Below are 21,519 nucleotides of genomic sequence, written 5' to 3'. Positions count from 1 at the left end.
CCAAAGCGTACGCCGAGCTACCACTTGTGAAGCTAGAGCTCACGCTCCCATCTGAGTAGCATCTAACGTGGCATCGGCCACGAATGTTGCAGTCTTATGTAACTTTACCAGGCCCTTCTAAGCTTTACAGGGTCTGGATTGGGATCATCCAAGAGTTCGTCCAGCCACATCATAGACGCTGTTGAAAAGATGGAAGCTGCAGAGGATGCCTGAATAGTGAAGGCGGTAGCTTCGTGATTTTTACGCAGAGCGTAGTCCATGCAATGTTCAAAGGGGTCCTTCAGTTGTGAGACCCCTTGTTTTGGTAGGAGGGATCTCAAAATCAAACTAGAGACCGGCTCGTCGATGCCTGGGACATTCAAGGGATTCATGAAGTCCGGGGCCAAAGCATAGAGTCTTTTAGCCATAACAGAAAAGAGGCGTGCCTGCAACAGGTGATCCAACTCTTCCTTGGCTAGTTTGCCGATGGGGTCTGGCACAGGAAGGTAGTGATCCACTTTTTTGTGAGATTTGAGGACTTTGGCCCCTTTCATTGGAGGGGTGGTAGATTCAGGCAGTGGAGTCTGAAGACCTAGTGTGCCCAGAACTCTACGAGCAAGGGGAAGAAAGTCGGCCGTATCAAATAGGCGATAGGACGTGTCCTCCTCAAGTTCTGCATCATCGCTCCACTCATCTCCCTCGGCCTGAAGAGAATACTCTGGATCCTCCAAACCAGGAATCTCATCTCCAATCCTGCCTCTAACAACATTGAATGGGTTGGGTGAGGGAGGAGGTACACATCAGTACAGCCACACAGAGCCGGAGCACAGGAAAGTCATTGCTCACTGTGCTGGAATAATGGAGCCATTTGGGCTCTCGACTGCTCATGTGATAAAAAGTTCAGCATATCCTTTAACTGCAAAAGGAATTCAGGAGATAACTGCAGTCCTAGTAAAGAGGCAGGTGGTTGCCCTTGTTGAGGCACAGCAGGCGGCTGCACTTGTTGAGGTACAGCTGCAGGGGGCTCCCTGGACTGGGGTGGAAAAATGGATTGAGAAGGACAGACCACAGGTTGGTCAGGAAAACCCTCAAAGTCATCCTCAGATGTTCCAGCTGGGGAATGAGAGGGCTGTCAATCTTTCTTGGCCAGCAGCCTCAGAATGCAGAACAGAAACGTAACGTGCTTGCTTGTTGGCACTGTGGGTAGACAGGTGTTTGGTTTTAGCCACGGCCTTGGAGTGAAGTCTGGGGTGTTTTTGCATAGCAGACTTGTGATGCGAGGCCTTACATGGTTGCTTTGCCCCAGACAAATGTGCCTCTGGGTGTTGATCCACCATTATACATGCCCAGTTGCAGTATTGATATCACCAATACACGCACAGAGGTGGGGGGTGCGGTGTGGTGAGGGACTATCACCGACACACGCACAGATGTGAGGGGTGCGGTGTGGTGAGGTATTTCAGTACACGCCCACAGGTAGGGGAATATGTACAGTCCTAAATGCACAGTGCAGCAGTGATGTGGCCACTTCAACTTCTGTACACACCCGCAGATGGGGAAGAATGTACATCCCAATTATGCAGCTGCTGTGCACATAAGTCCCAATGCAGATAAGTCGTGTGGGGAAAGAGCTCAGACTGTTGTAGATATGAGCCTTGCAGGATTTCTCTATAAATTATGTTTAAATCAAAAAACTTGGAGAGCCTGACTAAATAAATGTCCAGTCAATGCAATCAAGGAGGAACAGAAAAGGCGGGAAAAGTGGGCAAAACAAACTGGCGCCCGCGAAAAGGGCAGGAAACTTGAAAACAAAATGGCGGCCGGGAAGGAGAAGGAGCAATGGCGGGCTCCACAGGCTTCAAATGGTCGGGACAGACCTGTAACAGCCGCGGTGGGTGCCAGGCAAACGGTTAGGAGAGGAGGCGCAAGGCGAGCTCCAAGCGCTGCCAGTAAAAATAAAGTGCCGCCGCCGCCACCGCTGCCGCCACCACCTAAGAAGGTAAGGTGGCGGTAGGAGCTAGAAGTAAGAAGAGGAGCCGCAGCCACAGGCTCCCGGACAGGCGGCTAAGCCTGCAAGCGCCACCCAAGCCTGGAGAAAAACAAAGCCAGCAGCAAAATACTAAGGGGGAGCCGCAGCCATGTGCTCCCAGCCAAGGCACATCTTGGGCAAAACACCTGAACTGAAAAAGGGGAAACCAAACGGCAGCCGCCGGAGCCCCACAGCGGGCTGAGGCGAGGGGAAAAAGCTTAACGTGGAGTCACAGCCGTGGCTCCCAACGGAACAGCTAAAGGAAAAAGGGAGCAAATAAAAACCACCGGTGCCTAGGGAGAGGCAGTAGTGGGAGATATAAGCTGAAAAAGGGAGCCGCCGCTGTGGACCCCCTGCCAGGGGTCGTCTCACGGGAGATAAAACACCCCCAATGGGAGAACGGCAGCTGCCAGAACTCCCAACAAAGGTACTATGGGGGGGGGAGAGAACAACCAAGGAAAAAGCCCCCTCAGCAAACAACCCAGTCAAAAATAAAATAACAACAGTGAAAGAGGGAAGGGAATGAGAAGACAAAGACGCAATCAGTCCCACACACTCTATCACTCACACAAAAACTCTTAGCTACAAAACGCTATACTAGAGATCCAAACGCCTCGAACGAAGGCAAGAATGAACTGGAGTGGGAAGGGCTTGATGCCCCAGGTCTTGACTTCAATCTATTCTTGCCTTCGGACACTAGATGGCGCTATATCCCACATGATGGCAGGCTACCTGAGGAAAAATGTGCATCCCCCCAAGGCCTGTTGGAGATTATGCATAATGGCTGGAGAATGTGCAAAAGGCAGACAAGATATGTACACTGCCCAAGGCCTGTTGGAGTTATGTGTAATTGTCAGACAATGTACAGAATTCAGGCAATATATTCAACCGGCTTTGAGGAATGTGCATATAATGTATATCGACTGAGAAACGTGCACAGTTCCCTCTTCATATAAGGTTTATGTGCACATTCTCCAAGAGGCCTTTTTGTTACACAAAATATAGGCTCAAATCCATCTAAGGTTTGTTATGACAAAATCCACTGAAAGCAATGGGGCTTAAGCTATTTGGGGATAACTAGTTTGAATGGGGCATACACACAACTACGTTTGGGAGGATTAGTACCACAATGTGCAAAATGGACACACCAAGTACTTTTAAAGAGCGTTAAAATCAGTCAATCTTTTAATGGAGCAAAATGCAGCTATCTATTCACAGTCTAATCTCTAATTTTTCTGTACCTGTTCTTGGCCAGGACCTTTGAGACTTAAAATACAAGTTCTCCCTTCTGCTCCAAAACACAGAGAGTAAGAATGTATAACAGAGTAAAAAGCTTTGAATCAATAGCAAAGCAAACAGTGCCTTCTGGAGGACCAAATGTTAGACTGCATGTTGTCATTAAGTGTCATAAAAAGGCAATGCTGCATCATAAAAAGGAAATCAGTGGATTATACAGACATCTGCTATCAGACCCTGGAGCGAAAAGGAAGCTATTCAGATAAATGCTTTGGTAGGATCCCGACCAAAACCAAGATGTAACAGTATACTTTTCATAATTTTATCTGGGAAAAAAACACTAAAAATGCAATCCTATACATTTCTGCTCAGGAGGAGGTCCCATTATATACTATGGGGCTTTCTCCCAAGGAAATGGGTATATAACTGCAGCGTAACTTTGCAAATCAGTTCATTACTGGGGGGAAATCCCCTTTGGAGGCAACTGCAAGAACGCTAATTGCTGCTCAAGACCTGAACTAAAACTAAACTTAAGTTTAAAAACATTGCGTGCATGCATGCATGAGTGCATATCCAGAAACATTTTTATATCCCAAGCTGAAAAGTCATATTTCTGAGCCAGGAAGACATGAAATTCAGTGATATTACTAATTAGGATCAGTTGAACTGTGGCCTGGGTCCAGCAAACTGCTTAGGATGTAATAGTTAGATGCATATGATCACTAGGCTGCCTCTTTCTGTTTTATCAATCCTCAAGAGGAGGAGGAAAAAAGAGGCAGAATATTAGCTCTCTCAGTAAAATGAACCATCAGCATCTTACCTCTGCTACCAAAAGAATGCCATATTGTATGAACCGTTCGATTGCTTCATGGCACACTTGACATAACAGCTGGCAGGGCTGAACAGAAGAACAAGTCAGGTGAAGCCCTTAAAGGCAGCACTTCCATCATATCCTTTCCCACCTCCCACCCCCACAAGCATATCCCATCCATTAACTGCAGCGTTGCAAATTGATGCTTGCTTGTGGAGAGCAGGACTTGCTCCCAGGTGACTCTTCTAGAAGAGTGCTCTTTCTCCCCCTCTCCTCCAGGCTCTCCAAGTACCCCAAATGATTAAGAGATGTGTGTGGTGGCAAGGGGAAGCTAGTAAAAAGAAAATAAAAGTGTGGCTCACATTGGTTGATGTATTTACAAGGATTGCTCTTAAGGACTAGTGTCTTCATATGTCATGAAATCAAGGGCAATGCAATTGTTTCAGTTCTGCTGTATTTAAAAGCAGACATCATGGGGCCAAGCAACTGGGGAATGGGAAGATGGGTAGAAAACAAACTGGAAAGCGTCATGTAGGATAACTAGGACAAAAACCTAAAATGTTTTGGGAAAACGGGGAGAGGGGAGGGAAGAGAACAAAAATCTACAGTATTTGTATTTCTGGAAGGTTATACTATAACATAGCCACAAAACAATAGGGATGGTGTCCAATGGTGGCTTCACCTTTGTAGAAAGTACTTTATGCTCACGCAAGAAAGGGCACCCATATTTTTGGCAATCTTTCCTGTTATTTATTTTGGCAATCTTTTCTGTTATTTATTTCAACCATTTCAACGCCATAGTCTCTAAGCAGTGCACAATAAGGTAAAAAATATATACAATAAAGATAAAAAAGTGAAAAACGAACCATAAAATCTGAAAAATAACCAATAAAAAAAGGACTTCACTCAGCTGGGAGGTGGTTCCACAGAACTGTGCCCACAATGCTGACTGCATGGTTCCTGGTGGATCCAGTCTAAGCCATAGGGACTACTAACAGTGACTCCCCTGAAGACCTCAGTGATTGGGCAAGAATATATCCTTAAGATATCTGGGACCCAAGTTGTTAAGGATGTTGCAAATTAATTCAAGAACCTTGAACCTGGTCTGTAACATGCAAACAAGTACAAGCTTTTAAGCTCCGGAGTTATTTGCTGGTGTCAGTGTACACTCCAAGAGTATAGCTGCATTTTTTTACATCAGCTGGAGCTTCCAGACCAGGCCCAAGGGTATCCCCACAAAAAGCAAATCCCAATAATTAAGTCTTGAAATTATCAAAGGATGAATTACTGGTCCAATAATGCCTGTAGTTGTACCAGTAAAAGGCACTTGTAGCCACTGAGGCTATCTGAGTTTCTTGTAACTAAGATGAATCTAGGAGTACCCCCAAACTTTGAAACTGTTCTTACAGAGGGTAAGTAAATCTGTCCAGTGCAGACCACCCACCCAGTGTGTTGTATCACTGCAAGGGTCTTGTCTGCAACATCAGGCTATATAGGCTATGTGTACAAAGGCACTGCATTGGTCACCTTGACTGGAATTGGAACCACGTCAATATCCAAGGCACTATGGAGCTGAGCAACTTTATCCTCAAAGAGTTACACAAATTGCTCACAGCATTCTGCTTTGTGCTCCAGAGGTTCATCAACCATTTCTGGTATGACCAGCCCCTAGACCACCCAAAACAACTCCTCTGGATGAAGACATAATAGATGTAGCAAAGTAGTTATGCTACACTGCCTTCACTGCCACCTAGTAGGTGTTTGGTCAGCTTCGGAGCAGGTTTTCTGTCACTAGAACTCTATAAGTCTCACAGCTACTTAGTAAACCAAGGAGCAGTGTAAGCTCTGCAGCTCTGGAGAAGACTTTCAAGAGCAATAGCCTTCCTCATATTGCCATTCTGCACCAAGCACAGGGCCTCAAAAGCCTCACCATTATTACCTGGAAAATGCCTAGAGCAGTCAGGAATCTTCCAGATTCCACTAGTTGTCCCGTCCCCCAAAATAGCTTCTCTAGAAAGTTAGAGGACCTTTTGGAATACAATAGGATTCACTACTAGGCAAAAAGCCATGCAGTTTAAGAACGTACCTATAGCCCACAGATATTTCTATCAAACTTTAAAAAGCACGGAAATTGGGCAGCTATAGTGAATGCACCAGGGGAGCAGGAGACCTGACCTCCTCTCTGATATATTGTAAAGATGCCGCAGGCTCATTGTCATTGCTAGATGTTTCTGCAATCTATATGTAAAATACATCCTTCACTTATTTGAAATAAAATGCATTATGAACCTGGACCCTGATGTGTCAGTCTGTCTGATATCATCAAAATCAAATCTATCCATATTGCACTTTGTGATTTGACATGTACTGTGCCAGCTTCCTCAGCTAAAGCACCCCAAAATAAGCAGCTAAAGAATTTTTGTACCCATCTACACACCAAATCATATAAAAGGAGACTGAACAATAATAAGCTGTTATCATGCCTCCCATTCTGACACAGTCTCTACTTCTGAGTGCTCATTGCTCATTTCCTTCCAAAATCTGGCACAAGTATATTATTCATGAAATGCACAAGTCACCTATTTTTCCATACTGGACTTCCCAGTTTCTCCTATTCTATGTCTTCAGCTTTAATGTTTCACCTATCACATGATATGTACTTGGAAAACATCTTAAGCCCCAGTTAACAAGAATTTTCAGAGTTTTTCTTGCCTCCTATTCTTGTGTGTAGCACATGTCAAACTTCCCTTCCTTACAATCACCAGCCTCATATTTTTTTCTCTCCTTAATTTCCCCTTTAGTTTTTAAGAGTGTTAAGAATTCAAATATACCTCAATTTGCTCTTCAACACCAACACAATATAAAAGATACAGTTAGTTTTTCCCAACCTTTGGATCCCCAAATGTTGCTGGACTACAGTTCCCATCATTCCTGACCATTGGCCATGCTGGCTGGGGCTGGTGGGAGTTGTAACCCAACAACATCTGGGGACCCAAAGATTGGGAAAGATTGTGATACATGATAGCAGCAAGAAAGCATACACACCAAACCTACCAGTGAAATAGTGCCTTCATTGGAAAGCAAATAACACAAGCTAGCAGCTTTGCGGACCAATTGTTCCTGACTAATCATGTTAGGTGGGATTCCATTAATGCCATTTCTATGCCTTTTATTCTGTATGGCATGAAGACTGCAAGCTGAAGCGAAAAAGAACACAAAAATAGTTGTCTTCATATACCTTTTTCAAAAATGAACTAGAGTTCTTAAAAATTAATAGTACATCAATTGTCCATCACAACTGAGAGGTGGAAGTTGATTAATTAACAAATAAATCCATCCGCAATGTGTTAAAAATCAAGCAATTCTTGCAAAGTAACTGAAATTTATCAGACCCTCCAACAGTAAAATTAAGTTGCAATAGATTTTGAAATTAGAACACTGTGCAGAAAATGGAAGCAGATCAGCAAGAAGAAAGCCATGCTGCGCAGTATGCACTGCCTTGTGAAGACCCTACAGTACCTTTCAAATAACAGAGCAATAATCCTTGTAACAACAATCACTACAGTATATGTAATGTTGGCATTGCTCAATAAGGTTAGTGCACAATTCACCATTTGTTTGTCCAGCTTTTGAACATACCAATTATGGCCTCTTTGAAAAAGACATGTAGTACTCCATTGCTGTAGAAGCTGAGTTCAAAGACAGTGGGAATGGATGTGCTCGGTGTGATGAAGAACTCGTTATTCCGGCTGGTGTTTGTGATAGTTATACAGTTTCCCAATAAATGGATGGCATGCATGACAACATCTTCGGAATTCCCTGAAAATCCCAAATCATAGTCCCGAGCCAAAACCTCCTCCTTCATGGAAAAAAAATCTTCCACCAACTTTGAAAGATCTATTCCCTGGAGAAAAACAACAGTAAGATTTAAGACCATACATCTTTTTATAAAACTCATTTTAAAATCAGGAAAACCCCATTATCTAAATCTTGAGTTTTCAAAACCTGCATATCTGAATTACCAAATGGTTCCAACTGTCCTGACCTTTTGAGATGTCTCCAAACTCTTTTCAGTTAAGTTAGGTTGGGCTGTTGCACTCTTGTGTATTGACAGTGCCCACAGAAAAATCATATATATATATTAAGACTCCTTAGAGTAATTCCCAGGAAACACTGCAGCATTAGGCCATAAGGGAACAATCTAGACAGATTATGTTGCACCACTGAATCCACCTTTCAAATTCTTAAGAACTACTGCACTGAATCAACTGAATCAACTACTGCACTGAATAAATCATGAACAACTTTTACTTATTGCATACTGGCCTCCACAAGAGCAATACAGTAGTTGCTTGCTGCACCATAAAAGTATGAGCCACATAATGTTATGAATGTCGTTTTCAAATGCTGGTAAGATGGCCTTTTGTGAAGTCCAAAAGGATCCAAACAGCATTTACTCCTATGGAAATTGCTTCTTACCATCGGTTCACCTAAACACTCAGTTATTGGGCCTGAACATGCACTGCATTCTCCCTCACAGTGTTTAAGGAAATGAAGGAAGAGCAGCTTAAAGGGAATGTTGCACTATGCAAGATAGCAGGACAAGAAGGCCAGATTAAAATCTTAAAACCTTGGTTCCATAGAAACTACTGCTATGGTGACACAAGAGGCTTGTTTAGATATGTCTGAAAAACCCATATCCAAAAAATGTTCTTGATATATCAAAGTGAAAAGAGGATAATGTATGTCACATGATTAGTTCCCTCTATTAACAACAAAAAATGTTTGTTCGAACCAGGCCAAAAGTATTCCTGTTTTCCCATAAACAAAGGAAACCAGAGTAACACAAAAAAAGCCTGAGTCCTGTTCAGGTATCCGCCTGAACCTTTAAGAGCTAAAACTATGGACAGGGGTGCAATGCACATGAAAGCCCCTCCAACTTCCCTGGGCATGCAGGCTCCTCTACAGAACTTTGCATGTTTATTGTGAAGGTCTACAGATTTCTGATCGCCCTCTGTTGAACACTTTATGCAGACATTTGAAACTTTCTCCATACCTTTCTGCTAACCCTGAAGTTTCTAACCCCATGAAGATCTAAAGAGGAGCCTGTGCATATTGTGGGGGAGCTTGGATGCAAATCCCCAACTAACTGTACATTATTTTAGCTCTCAGGCAAATGCCTGAATAGGGCTTTATTCTCACTATAATGTAGCTTTACTGCTTCTATATCGATATTGTGTCAATTCTTATTTCCTGACTTTCATGCAGTATATATGTACTAGAACTGCTGGCATCCAGTAACTACTAGAACAAGTTCGATCTTCAACAGATAAACATGAACAAGTCAGAATGTTCAAACAACAGAATGGGATCAACAAGCTAATAGCTAGCCAGTTTACATGTGATTTGGGTACGTGATTCAACATCTCAAAACCAAGAAATGAATAGGGTACAACATAGATCACAAGAGTACACAATACACTAAGCATCACTGCCATTTTGAAAGCTTTCATCTCAGAGAAATTTTCATGAATGCAGAAGCTCAGCAGCCTTACCTGCCTGTGTCGGTAGAGCAGCAGACAGGCAACAATGTGTGTTGACATCACAGCACATGACTTGTTAGCAGCTAAAAGCAAACAAAATAAAATAAAGCTATGCCGGTGCTTTGTCATGCAACTGAAACACAAGACAACTGGAACAAAATGTTAGCTGCCAATGAACTATGAATATCATTTTATATTGAAAGACTTCACATTTTCAACAGCACAGTTCACAAGACTAAACCGTGGTCAGAAAGAAAGCAAACTTACGTCAACGGTGACTTAGCTGTTTTAGAGTCCATGTAGGAACATTTTCTTTGTCAAGGGCCACAATTGCTTGGGGCTAATCTGTTGGAGGCTGCACGATGGTGGTGGCCAGGGCCAGATCCCAAATTGGATATGAGCACCCCCTTTCTCTGTCACCCTCTTCTCTCCCCCACCTTCCTCCCTGTGGGCCAATCTCTGATGATCAGATTGCTCTTGTCAGGTCTGATATAATCACTTGCAGAAGGCTCCCCCACCCAATTTTCCCCTCCTCTCACTCTGTTCCAGATCTCCCTAATTTTCCCTTTCTGTCCTCCCTCTAGGCTCCCTCACCCTATATGAAATTAGGCTAAAGGCTGGGTCACAGGTTCACTAACCCTGTTACACACAACTGGCTCTACTAATGCCAAGATGTTTTCTTGGCAAGTGAAATAGCGCCTTTCCACACTGGTAAAAGCTTCACTGGGGGCACTTGTAGAAACTGCTATTTCAAATGCTCAGTCATCAGGCGGAACAACAATTAGGGTTTAAAAAAACTGGATTGGATCACTACAGAATTAATGTGAAAAACTTACTTAGTATTTTAAACTCACACATTTGGCTAACCAAGATGTTTTATGTTCCCTTTGTTTATATTTCAGGAATCTCTTTGTATAGTACAGTAAGTATACTTTACTTTGTATGAATACACTCCAATAAAAATGGTATCTTAAGTAGATAAATATCTCCATGATTGCTCTATTTACACATTGCCCATTCACAAGTAACTCAGATATGGTGTTCACACAACCAGGTATGTCACATTACCTATATTCAAAAACTGCAGATGCAAAACAGAGGACACTGAGCTTCTATAGCAAAAGGGAGACCACCAGGACATAAAAATACAATAAAGGCAGGCGAAAGTCTCACTAAGAGGTTCATTCAGAATGAGATCCTTCAAAACAAAGAAAGATAAAACATACTTTTTTCAAACAGGACTGTTGTGCCATATAAAAGTATAAGGGAGGCAGAGAATACTTACTGTACATTATGTGCTCTGCCAAGTTAGCTATTAACTGTCTCCTCGATGGCTCACAGGACAAATCCCTGGAATCAGGAAGTGCAGCTCCTGTACCTTCTTCTACCACATAATCAGGCCTGAACAAAGTAAACATATAAAGGTGATTTATGTAAGCCATTACTTAAAATTCTAATTTTAACTTTAAGCCATTGCTTAAAATTCTAAGATTATTACATCCCATTGAAGCAATGCACCAAAATATTTCAGCAATGACGTCTCCCTTTTTTTGGTGGTAGGCTACAATTCCCCATGTCATTCAACTGCTTGAGACCATGTCTGTAAGCTGCCTTGAAAGGAAACGGCTTAGAAAACCACACATAAGTTGCTTTGACCTCCAAGAAGTTTCGATATATAAAACCAAAACCACAGGATATGACCATTATTGTCTGCTGCTAGCTGTCTCCCAGTCATCACACACATATGGGCTTGGTGGATTCTCCCTACAACTGCTTGCATAATTAAGCCATAGCATCTTAGCCGAGAAACTCCCACACCAGCTCCAAGATTGTATCACAATGCAATGGCATCGTGACACAGTGTTAAGGCCATCCTTTGTATCCTAAAGTGCCAGTTCCGCATCAGAACTTATTTACACATATACTGTATTGATTATTCTATTTTTAAAACTTTTCTCTTATACCAGCAATTCCTCACAAACCTTTCAGCCTTTTAACAGGCAAAACATACTGCTGCAAGAAGTGTTGCAAAGCAAGAAGGAAGCTTTCCGCCCGTCAACTATGCTTATTATAAGCAAGTACTTCACAGGCATGAATTACTGAAGATTTATGTCTTGGAGTGGTCTCCAACAGAGTTGTCCCATTAGTACAAGGACTTACTCCTGTGCAACAGAACTGCCTCTCGTTTGTTTCCCTCAACTGCTTCAGAGAGTTGGAGGAGCCCCCCAGAACAAATGGGAGAGGAAGAGGAAGTGTGTAGGTGGAAGTCCTTGCACTAATGGGACAACTTTGTTGGCTACAACTCTAAGGCTACAGTCCTATACACACTTACCTAGAAATAAGCCCCATAGGACCTACTTCCAAGTAGACATTCTAGGATTGATACTGTAAGAAAGGAATTGTATGGTCATGGGAGATACCACATCCAGTGCCCTGTTGGCTAGGAGAGGCCAGAGCAGGTGGAGGTGGCTTTCTATGGTTTTTTCCCCCTTCTGCTTTTTTTTTGCTTTTTTTTTTAAATCCTTTCCATTACTCCAGTGGGAGGAACACATTAGCCCCAGGGTTGAGTCTTGGAGGGAAAAACCAGAGCTCTACCATCTCCCAAATGGTTTGTGCAGGCTGCCAATGACAAGGGGGCTGGTGATGCACTGAGGAGAAGCCAGTGCTAGAACTCTACAAAGGTGCTTCGGATACTAGGTGGGCAGTGAAGAGGGGACTGTGGTGGTGGTGGGGAACCAACCAAGATTTAATGAAATAAGCTATGGCTTTTCCGTTGTTTGTGAGACAGCTTGTGGTTTGTTTGTAGTAAGCCTTAGCATGACATGTGAATCAGACCACTAAATGTTGTAATGATTTGCTTAAATTCAACGACACAGTTCAGCAGAGCCTACAAGATAACTTTTCAAAAACTTATGATCAATTATTGGTAGTTTTAAACACAAGGTTCAGCTAAAATATACACTTGTTCATTACTGCTAAAAACTCCTCTATTCAGACCTACCTTGAAGGTAGTACAGCCGGTAAGAGAGTTTGCTCCAAAGAAAGAGGGATAGTCACAGGTTTCTGGCTTTGGCCATCTATATATTCCTGTAAATATACAAAGTTGTTCATATATTTCTTGCAGCAAAATGCAGCATTCAACAGCCATCTTACTCATCATTATATGTAGTCTTCAAAATTAGGAGAAAGAAAATTTTTCTAAGATGTTTAACTTTTGAATTGCATTTAGAATATTTCAGAAGCTAAAACATTAATGTAGCATACTTCTTAGGTGCTTTCTGATGTGGGAGGTTCCAAGCATTACCCAATCAGCACTGTTCCACTGTAAGCCACAACAGAACTGAAATTGACTTTTTACACACTTTTTGAGACATAATGATTTTTGGTGTGTACACGCAGCTAGTGTTCCATCTACACTAATAAGTATGAACGCAAAAAGGAATGGGAAAGCAACAATTCACCTGAGTAACTATTTAATTATTTTTAACTCTTTTAAAAATCAGTTTAATTTGTACTAAAGCATTATGAGATTACTCTGACAATTTTTTTAAAAGTTTTAAAATCTTAGAAAGTGAGAGTTAATCTGTAGATAGATAAAAAATAAAGTGCTAAAGTGATGGCCATGAGAAAGACTTTAAAAAAAAACTTTAGTGCTCTTTAAGCACTATTGTGTGAATATTCTGAACTGTTTTAAATGTAGTCAAAACCATTATAGTGCTAATTCTTTATTATTTATGTTTAATTGTGTTATTTAAATGTGAATATTAATAGAAAAAGGAGTATTCCTTGGTTTTGAATGTATATTTGTATTGTATTTCTTATGCTGATGCTTCTATTGGAGATTTCTGCTGAAACATAAGAGGTATATAAACCAAATAAATACAATATATAAATGAATTAAAAGACTGATTAGAAACAACAACATGATAAAATGACAACCTCTCTAAAGGTAATTATGAAGGTGTGCCAAATGATGGTTAGGTTTGCCTCCCTAGTAAACCATTGCACACATCAAAACCACACCTCTTTAAAAAGATGAAAGAACAGTACTGTGGTAATCTACGTCTGTCACAACACTACAATTCTATTCTTTAAAGAATGGTTGTGTTACTAGTTATGTAAAAAAAACTTTTAACAAAATGCCTCTATTATTGCCGTCTTTACTAACTAGCCTGTTTAGATTTGTTCTCACAACACTGTAGTTCTTATACCATGAAGATACACATTCAAGACAATTTATTGTATTTTTAAAAAGAGTCTCCATAACTTTACCTAAGTTTATTCTCCACAAATTAGAACTTTTTCTAAGGTTGGACATTTGAAATACTGTCTGATCATATTGTCAAATAATGGTCAAGTATTTTTAAAGCATTAACCTTTATTATAAATACACACACTTTAATCATCAACAGGTTTTAAACTTATCCTAATTACAAAACCAAATCAGTTAACCATTACTGTGAAAAAGTGACATTAACTTTTGAGAAGTTAAACAGTTTCTGGACCTGAGTCCAATCTGTCACAGGATATTTGCAGAGTCAACAAACAAGGGGGCATAAGCAGTCTTAGGTAGAGAGCATTGACACAGATGACCGTGTGGGTTCCTGTTTCTGTTCAAAGATGCCTGCTATTATAGCAGGTATTTAGCAGGAAAAGTTTTGTCCTCAACTACCGTAGTATAACAAGGGGGAAAGCAGCCACTATAATTCAGGTATCAAACAGCCACCAAGACAGTGGCATTCTTGGCTTCATGGAGCCATTCATTTGACCTCAGTCAAAGAGACAGTAAACTAACTGGTCTGTATTTAAACAGTCAATTCATTGATATGCCAACCATAACCTCATTGCAAAATATATTAAACTAGCCAAGTATGAAAACCAAAATATAGAACTGAGAGAGTAACAAGTGATCAAGAGAAACAGGTCTAAGATTCTGGGCCTGGGACAGCTGTGAGAAGAGGTTCCAGACTACAGGCAGTTTAAAGGTTTTACAGACTACTCTGAAAGGCAAAAAAAACTACAAAAAAGGGGGCAATAAGTAGATAAGTGGATCTGATATGGACTAATAGTTTAGAAGATCTATCATCTGCACACACATCCTAAATCTGTTCCGGGGACTCCCCAAACCCTCCAGAGCAGATTTGGGGTGTGCAGGCAGACAAGAGGGAGATGAAGTTCTGTTGCATAACTAGAAATCATTGTGCTAGCAAAACTACTTGGTTAGATATCATCCATTATATTTGACTACACACAGATTGAAACATATTTATAGTTTCTGGAGGTGTGGATAAAGCCAATTTTCTGCATATACTTTGGAGCTGTGACAAAATTAAGACTTTATAGAGTCTGAAACACAGAATAAATTATACAGGTATAAGAATACTTTTGTATACTTTATAAGAATTTTTTTAAAAAAAAATGAAGATATGTAACTGGTAATTAATATTTCACGTTGTAAGATCTTGCCATTTCAGTGAAATTGACTTAGATATACTCATCAAAAAGAAAAATCCTAAAGCTCTTCCTGTGAAAATGATAGGAGGTACTGCCTCTGTGTCGCAGAGTGGTAAGTAGCGGTAACGCAGCCGAAGCTCTGCTCTCAGCCGGAGTTCGATTCCAACGAAAGGAGGAAGTCGAATCTCTGGTAAAAGGGGTCGAGGTCCACTCAGCCTTCCATCCATCCGTGGTCGGTAAAATCAGTACCCGGCATACGCTGGGGGGTAAAGAAAGACCAGGGAAGGAACTGGCAAACCCACCCCATATATACGGTCTGCCTTGTAAACATCGCAAGACGTCACCCTAAGAGTTGGAAACGACTCACACTGTAAGTGCGGGGACACCTTTACTTTTACTGCAATTAAGGCAATATATACTTATTTTGAATTTCTGGAGACCAAAGGAAATTATGTTCTATTGGCTTGTTAAATTATGCATAGAAAACTAGCTGCTGGGAACTAAAATGAAGCCACCATAATTAGAAGTGTCCTATGTATGTCCTATGTATGAGCTGAAACCATACTAGGCAGCAACATTTTTCTTAGCTCATAATACATTCCTTAGAGATTACACATTCCTAAGAGATCTGACATGTAGCAAAGGTAGAAGGTGGCCAAACTAACATCCTGCTGATTTTCACTTAGGAATGCTAATGTGGTTATTACTAGCCCCTTGGAAATCTAATCCACCATTACTTCTGAACAATTCCACAATGCACACAAAATTAGTTTATAGTGAGAAGTGGAGAAATAAGACCAACAGCTACTGTGCAATTCCCTAGGAATCTCGTTTGCAAACCAACCATTAACACAACACTAGAAATGCAGAGATGGTAATACTACCAGCCTCTCTGTTGACATCTTCTCTAGGAACCATTAGAGTTAGTACATCTTAAGTGCTGTAAACTTTCAGTCATAAGTAGATCTTGTTTTAACTGTAGAAACAGCTTTATTGTTATTAATAGCTTCCAGAGCTACGATGCATGTCAGAAACTAGGAGGGTAAAGGCATCCAATGCAAACTATTCTATTTTAGAACCTGTGCATGCATCCTTTTCTTAACCTCCTCTCTTTCATATATACAGTGCTTTTTTGTGACAATACTTACCAGTGTGGAGTACTGGAATCTCTTTTTTTGCTGTCTATGGCAACTATTTTGTCCTGGCACCCATGGCACTTTTATCAGGATATCAGCACCAGCACCTCATTTTTTACCAAAAAAGTACTGCACATATATGCATACATACATCCCACTCTCCCTCAAGCATGACAAAATTTCAAGTGAGGGACAGAAATGAGCTCTCCTGTGCTCCTATGTCAGAAGGAAAGACATAAAATATTCTGACATCAGGAGGAAAGTGATATTTTCCCTTTCCCACACACATCCCACCTTAACAGAGCCTGCGGGTCAGTAAAACTGCTCTGTCGAAACAACTTTATGGTCAAAGATCAGAGCACAAAGAAAACAGAATGAAGAAAAAAGGGGTGGGTCAAGGAAAGCTGTGGAATAACTAAGTAATCCACAAGGCATGCAAGAAAACAGGGCAAGCATCACTAGAATCCCACAGTTAAGAGACCACTGGGCAAGGCTGACTAAGCCTGAATGGAAATTCATATGAAGTCAATTTTTTCATCCTTATCTAGTGACATCGTCTTAAGAATTTTTTGCACCATAGGTGCAACTCTACAATACAAAATTATGTCCATATAATATGAACTTACTTTTAAAGAAAACGGTTGAGCAAAATCTACCCTAACACAGCCATAATTTTTCCGCAACATTCGAAAGACTCCTCTGGCTACACTCCAAAGACTTTCATTCTTCTTGGGCTTTCCCTGCAAAATATTGAAAAACATGTCTAACAGTTGCATCTAAAAGCTTCTTACAATTTTACAAATCTAAGCCACATAAGTATACTCAAAATAACTTTGGTCAAAAATTCAACCATCATAAAAAGGATACAGGATTTATGGTTGACTGCGCCATTTCCTCTTAGGCAGACATCCATTTGGATATTCAAAATGCTTGTTACGCCAAATAATTATTCAGATTTTGTTTTTCCTCATATCTTAACTTGCTACAAATAAGCATTTGCTCAGATAGGCATGCAATTTGTGTTTCCAAGCCACTATTTTATTGTCAAAGGACACACAATTTTATCACCCAAATGGTTATAACTAACAGTAAATCTGAATATCTGCTAAGCAAACAATAGCATTTCAAAACACTTTTACCAGCTGTTCACTGTTGTAGTGACCTTCAATGATTCTATCATAGGATATTCCCACGGGGATAATAAGTATGTCCAGAGTAGCATTTGAATACAGAGCGTCCACTACTACTGATAAGAGGCCTGCCCTTGCACAGGATGTCTTTCCGCTCCGGGAGCGTGTGCCCTCCAGGAATATCTCTAAGAACTGCTGCTGTCGAAGCAACTCTTGGATATGCTGAAAGAGAATGACCAACAGAATTAGACAGAAGCTCTTTGAATGGTTTCACATAAGTAATAAAACAATTGGGGACCTGCAACAATATTTGGCAGTGTATCCCCTGCCCTTAACAAGAGTGCTCGTATTCAGCACTCCAGTCTGAAACAGGAACCTTGCAGTGCTGTCCAGGGTTCACAAGGGAGAGGGGGAAGAAGAGAAGCACATCTTTCCAGCCTCCTGAAACCTTCTCTACTGGGCTCAGGCTCCAGGCTGGCAGCCAGTTCTGAACCCAAGTGCTTTGTTACTTGGAGGTGGAGAGGATTTCTGGAGAACAGGAATGGAAAAACTACTGCAAGTTGTGAACAGCTCAAGCCAAGGTAGTTTCTTCCTCTGCTATTTTTTAAATTGCTATTTTCCCAGATGACACTGGCATCATTCTGTGGCTCAATAGCTGTCAGAGTTCTACTGGTTCTCAAAGTCAATGAGTACAGGTCTGTGTCAGGCCATGTTTGTAAAACATCTATATTATTTTTATTTTACAAAATAATATACTTTTGCATACTTGGGGGATCTCCCAAATATGCAGAAATTGCTTCCTTTTGAAATAAAAAGGTAGGGGTATAAGCCCTTTTTCATAGAATCATCCAAACTCACTACCAGATTTTTAATCATTTTCCTTAGAAGTCTTGTTGTTTCCAGGGAATGAAGAAAGAGTATAAACTAAACACCCTTTAAACCTGGAGAACCTACATAGGATTTCTAGTACAGTAGATGGCAACAAGCCCAGGACTGCACAAAATAATTCTAGTCCATATGCTCTGATCTCATTAGTTTCATTGGAATTACACAAAAACCTAGACGGATAACTAATACTGCAAGGTGATAGGTGTCCTTGACATTTGCTGAAAGCAATACCAAGTAAGGGTATTCAAATGTGCAAGACTGTTTTAATATCTGAGGTACAGAGTTTTTGCAGGAGATCCATACGTCACACAAAAGTACTACCAAAGTCATCACAAATTTCTGTAAAACTTGTCTGCTTTGTATTTTTTCTGTTATTTTCTGTGCTGTTAACTGTTTAGCTGTTTATATTGTATTTTGTTCATCACCTTGAGACATCATTGTGGAGGGAATTAAACAAAAAACAACCACAACAACATAGTAGTTCCCTATCTTTTTTCTCTTAGCAGGGGGATGCCCCACTGCCATGTACTGCAGATATAAGAATGTTCTCCAAATAATATTGGAACTTGCAGCCTTTCAGATGGAGCACAACTCTCATCATCCCTAACTTTTGCCCATGCTAGCTGGGGCTGATGGGAGTTAGACACCAACAACATCTGGAGGGCCAGAGGTTCCCCATCTCTGATCTATCGTATCTTACACTGCACATGTTTACTCTTCAGGAAAACTATATTTCTAGTTATTAAGGTGCTTCAAATACTACTGTTTTTTGCAATTTAATCTTTGAACCTAACTGCAGACCTGCACATCTCACAATGAAACCTGATTATATTATTACAGTAGGGCCCCGCTTTGTAGGGCCCCGCTTTACAGCGCTTCACTTTACAGCAATTCACTAATGCTTCCAATTAGGGAAAGCCCCCGCATTAAGGTGCTTGTTCCGCTTTTACGGCGGTTTTTTTCCATCGCACACCATTCTGATGTCATTTTCGCACGATGCACCCCATTATCATCAATGGGTTCTGCTTTACGGCAATTTCCGCTTTACGGCAACAGTCCGGAACGGAACCTGCCGTATAAGCAGGGCCCACCTGTATTGATTTATATATCACTTGCATGCCATAATGGCTTATAAGCCATTTACAAACATAAAATCAATCATAAAATTAATACATAATTAAAAACACACAATAGAACAATACCATCAAAACATGAAAAACATATATAACAAGCCTATTAAAAAGCATAACAAACAGTTAAAAAGCCATTAAAGTAGTTGGATTAAGAAGTTCATGTTCAAGGGAATTCTTGCCTAAACAGATGGGTCCTTCAAGAGCCAGCAAAATGCCAATATTGCTGGTGCCTCTTGTATTTCTGTAGGGAGGACATTCCACAACAGCGAAAAAGCCCGCCTCTGTGTTATGACAAGCTGAATCATCAGACTACAGAAGAACTAGCCAGGTTCCATTTGCTGATCTTAATGCCTTTGCTAGTCAGGGAAGGGGAAATGGTTTTTCAGACAAGCTGGTCAACAGAGTCATTTAGGGCTTTATAAGTAAGTAGCAGGACCTTAAAACTGATATGACGCCCTATCTTTTCAAATAATTTGCAAAGATAAGCCTTGAGTTAAGAAATAGATACATACCACATGTAGCAAGGTTCTGTACAAAATATCTTTACGGCCATCAGGCCTTTCATCCAACTTTCTCCGTATAAAAAAACCTCCAAGCTTGTGGATCAAAGTGCTACAGATAAAGAAATATTCATTTTAAGTAAAAGACCAACATGCATTTATGCCAGGCTGTAGGGAACTGGATGCAGTGAATCTCCAGCTGAGCCAGTTGGGTCCTGGCTCAGTCAGGCTATGCCAGCATAACTTGCTCAGCTGGGACCCAGCCAGCGCAGTCAAGACTAGTACAAGTGAAGCCAGTGTAAGGCCTGAAAAAGGGTATGTCAGGAGAGGACACAAGGCGAGGGGACTTAAGCCACATCCAACTCATGTTCAGAGTGCTCCTGCAGGTCCCAATTCAGGCAAAAGTTACACCCGGAAAAAGGTCAGTCTAAGAAAACAATTGTAATAGAAGTCAATGGAGACTACTTACTCCCCTCTAAGGGGATTTAGGAGAGCAGGCTTTTACTTTCAGTCCTGCGCACAGCTCCTGGCTGAGCCAGCATTTAGCCAACCGAGAGGCTCTTGAATGAAACTGGATATGGTAGAACTTTATGCCGGCTTCTCTTGCTCCAGCACAACTTATGCCAGCTTCCCCTGAGTTAGATTGCTCTGTAAAAATGTAACATTAACACAGGCTGCATGTCCACACTGTGATACAACCACATAACTGAATTGTTTCTTCTGCATGAGAAGGCTGCAAATTAAATTCTGTTACACACCACTGGTAAGTGTTGGTTGACCATATAAACACAAACTCTGTGATGCACACACATTATGACCGATAAAGTTTGTAAAAATCATTTTATGATGGCTCCCAATCTATCAGTTTATTCAATACAGTTTAGGTTTTGCTCCAAATGTTTTTAAACAATTTTACTTTCAGAAGAGTTTAAAAATTATTTTTTATAATACTTGCTCTTCAAGGTTAAGTTAAGTTTTGACACCACAATATCATTATTAAAACTGCCTTGTACTAGAGATCTGCACCAATTCAGCTGGACAAGAGTTATTTGCCCTGTGGAGTGGTCATTATTAAAAACACAAGAATATTGTGAGTGCAAGATTTCAACATTATATATAAACATAAGTAAGTCTGGAGGTCACCTTATGCCTTTAGAATATAGACAGGTAAACATTTAAATAAATAACAGACCCTAACCCAATCTCAAGTAGCCACCCACCATTCATTCCCCCTTAACCTTGCTTAACTGAAGGCGTAACTCAGAGAAATCTTAATAATCTAATACATAATGATTAAAAAAACTTAACATTTTTTACAAGCCTCAAGGAAACCGCCATTTTCATCACTAAACAGGCTAATAAGATATTCCTTTACCATCTATATTTTTAAAATTAAATGTGTTCTAACCACTAGGTTATATTTCTTAAAAAGCAATACCTCAACCATACAGATGTGAAACTGTATCTACACTCCACTGACTGAACTACATGGGTGCATGAGCAGGCACATGTATACACATGTAAGTTGTTTGCTTGCAACTTACGTAACAGTCAGCCACTGATACAACATATACATTACCACGGAATAAAGTCTCTACATGAAACACTTTTTTATATGCTAATAATGATATTAGAATGCAAGAATAAGACTACAACTGGCATCTTAATCAGATTCATTTA

At 40.7% G+C, this 21,519-nt stretch overlaps 1 protein-coding gene across 6 annotated transcripts in view; it reads right to left on the bottom strand.

Annotated features, from left to right (window-relative positions):
- Positions 1-21,519, bottom strand: part of GPAM (glycerol-3-phosphate acyltransferase, mitochondrial) — a 50,050-nt gene that overhangs the window by 15,588 nt on the left and 12,943 nt on the right. For all 6 annotated transcript variants that reach the window (XM_061636017.1, XM_061636016.1, XM_061636015.1 and 3 more), the window contains exons 9-17: positions 19,852-19,951; positions 17,328-17,540; positions 16,815-16,928; positions 12,600-12,685; positions 10,884-10,999; positions 9,611-9,681; positions 7,695-7,959; positions 7,110-7,252; positions 4,065-4,142 (exon numbers count right to left, since the gene is read on the bottom strand). In XM_061636017.1, coding sequence (XP_061492001.1) covers positions 4,065-4,142; positions 7,110-7,252; positions 7,695-7,959; positions 9,611-9,681; positions 10,884-10,999; positions 12,600-12,685; positions 16,815-16,928; positions 17,328-17,540; positions 19,852-19,951 — 1,186 coding nt within the window. The remainder of the gene's footprint in view (positions 1-4,064; positions 4,143-7,109; positions 7,253-7,694; positions 7,960-9,610; positions 9,682-10,883; positions 11,000-12,599; positions 12,686-16,814; positions 16,929-17,327; positions 17,541-19,851; positions 19,952-21,519) is intronic.

The sequence above is a fragment of the Rhineura floridana genome, chromosome 7 (genome assembly GCF_030035675.1).
Source record: "Rhineura floridana isolate rRhiFlo1 chromosome 7, rRhiFlo1.hap2, whole genome shotgun sequence".
Lineage (NCBI taxonomy): Eukaryota > Metazoa > Chordata > Lepidosauria > Squamata > Rhineuridae > Rhineura > Rhineura floridana.
The sequence above is the reverse complement of the archived record's forward strand: the minus strand, read 5'-3'. Positions and strand labels throughout refer to the sequence as shown.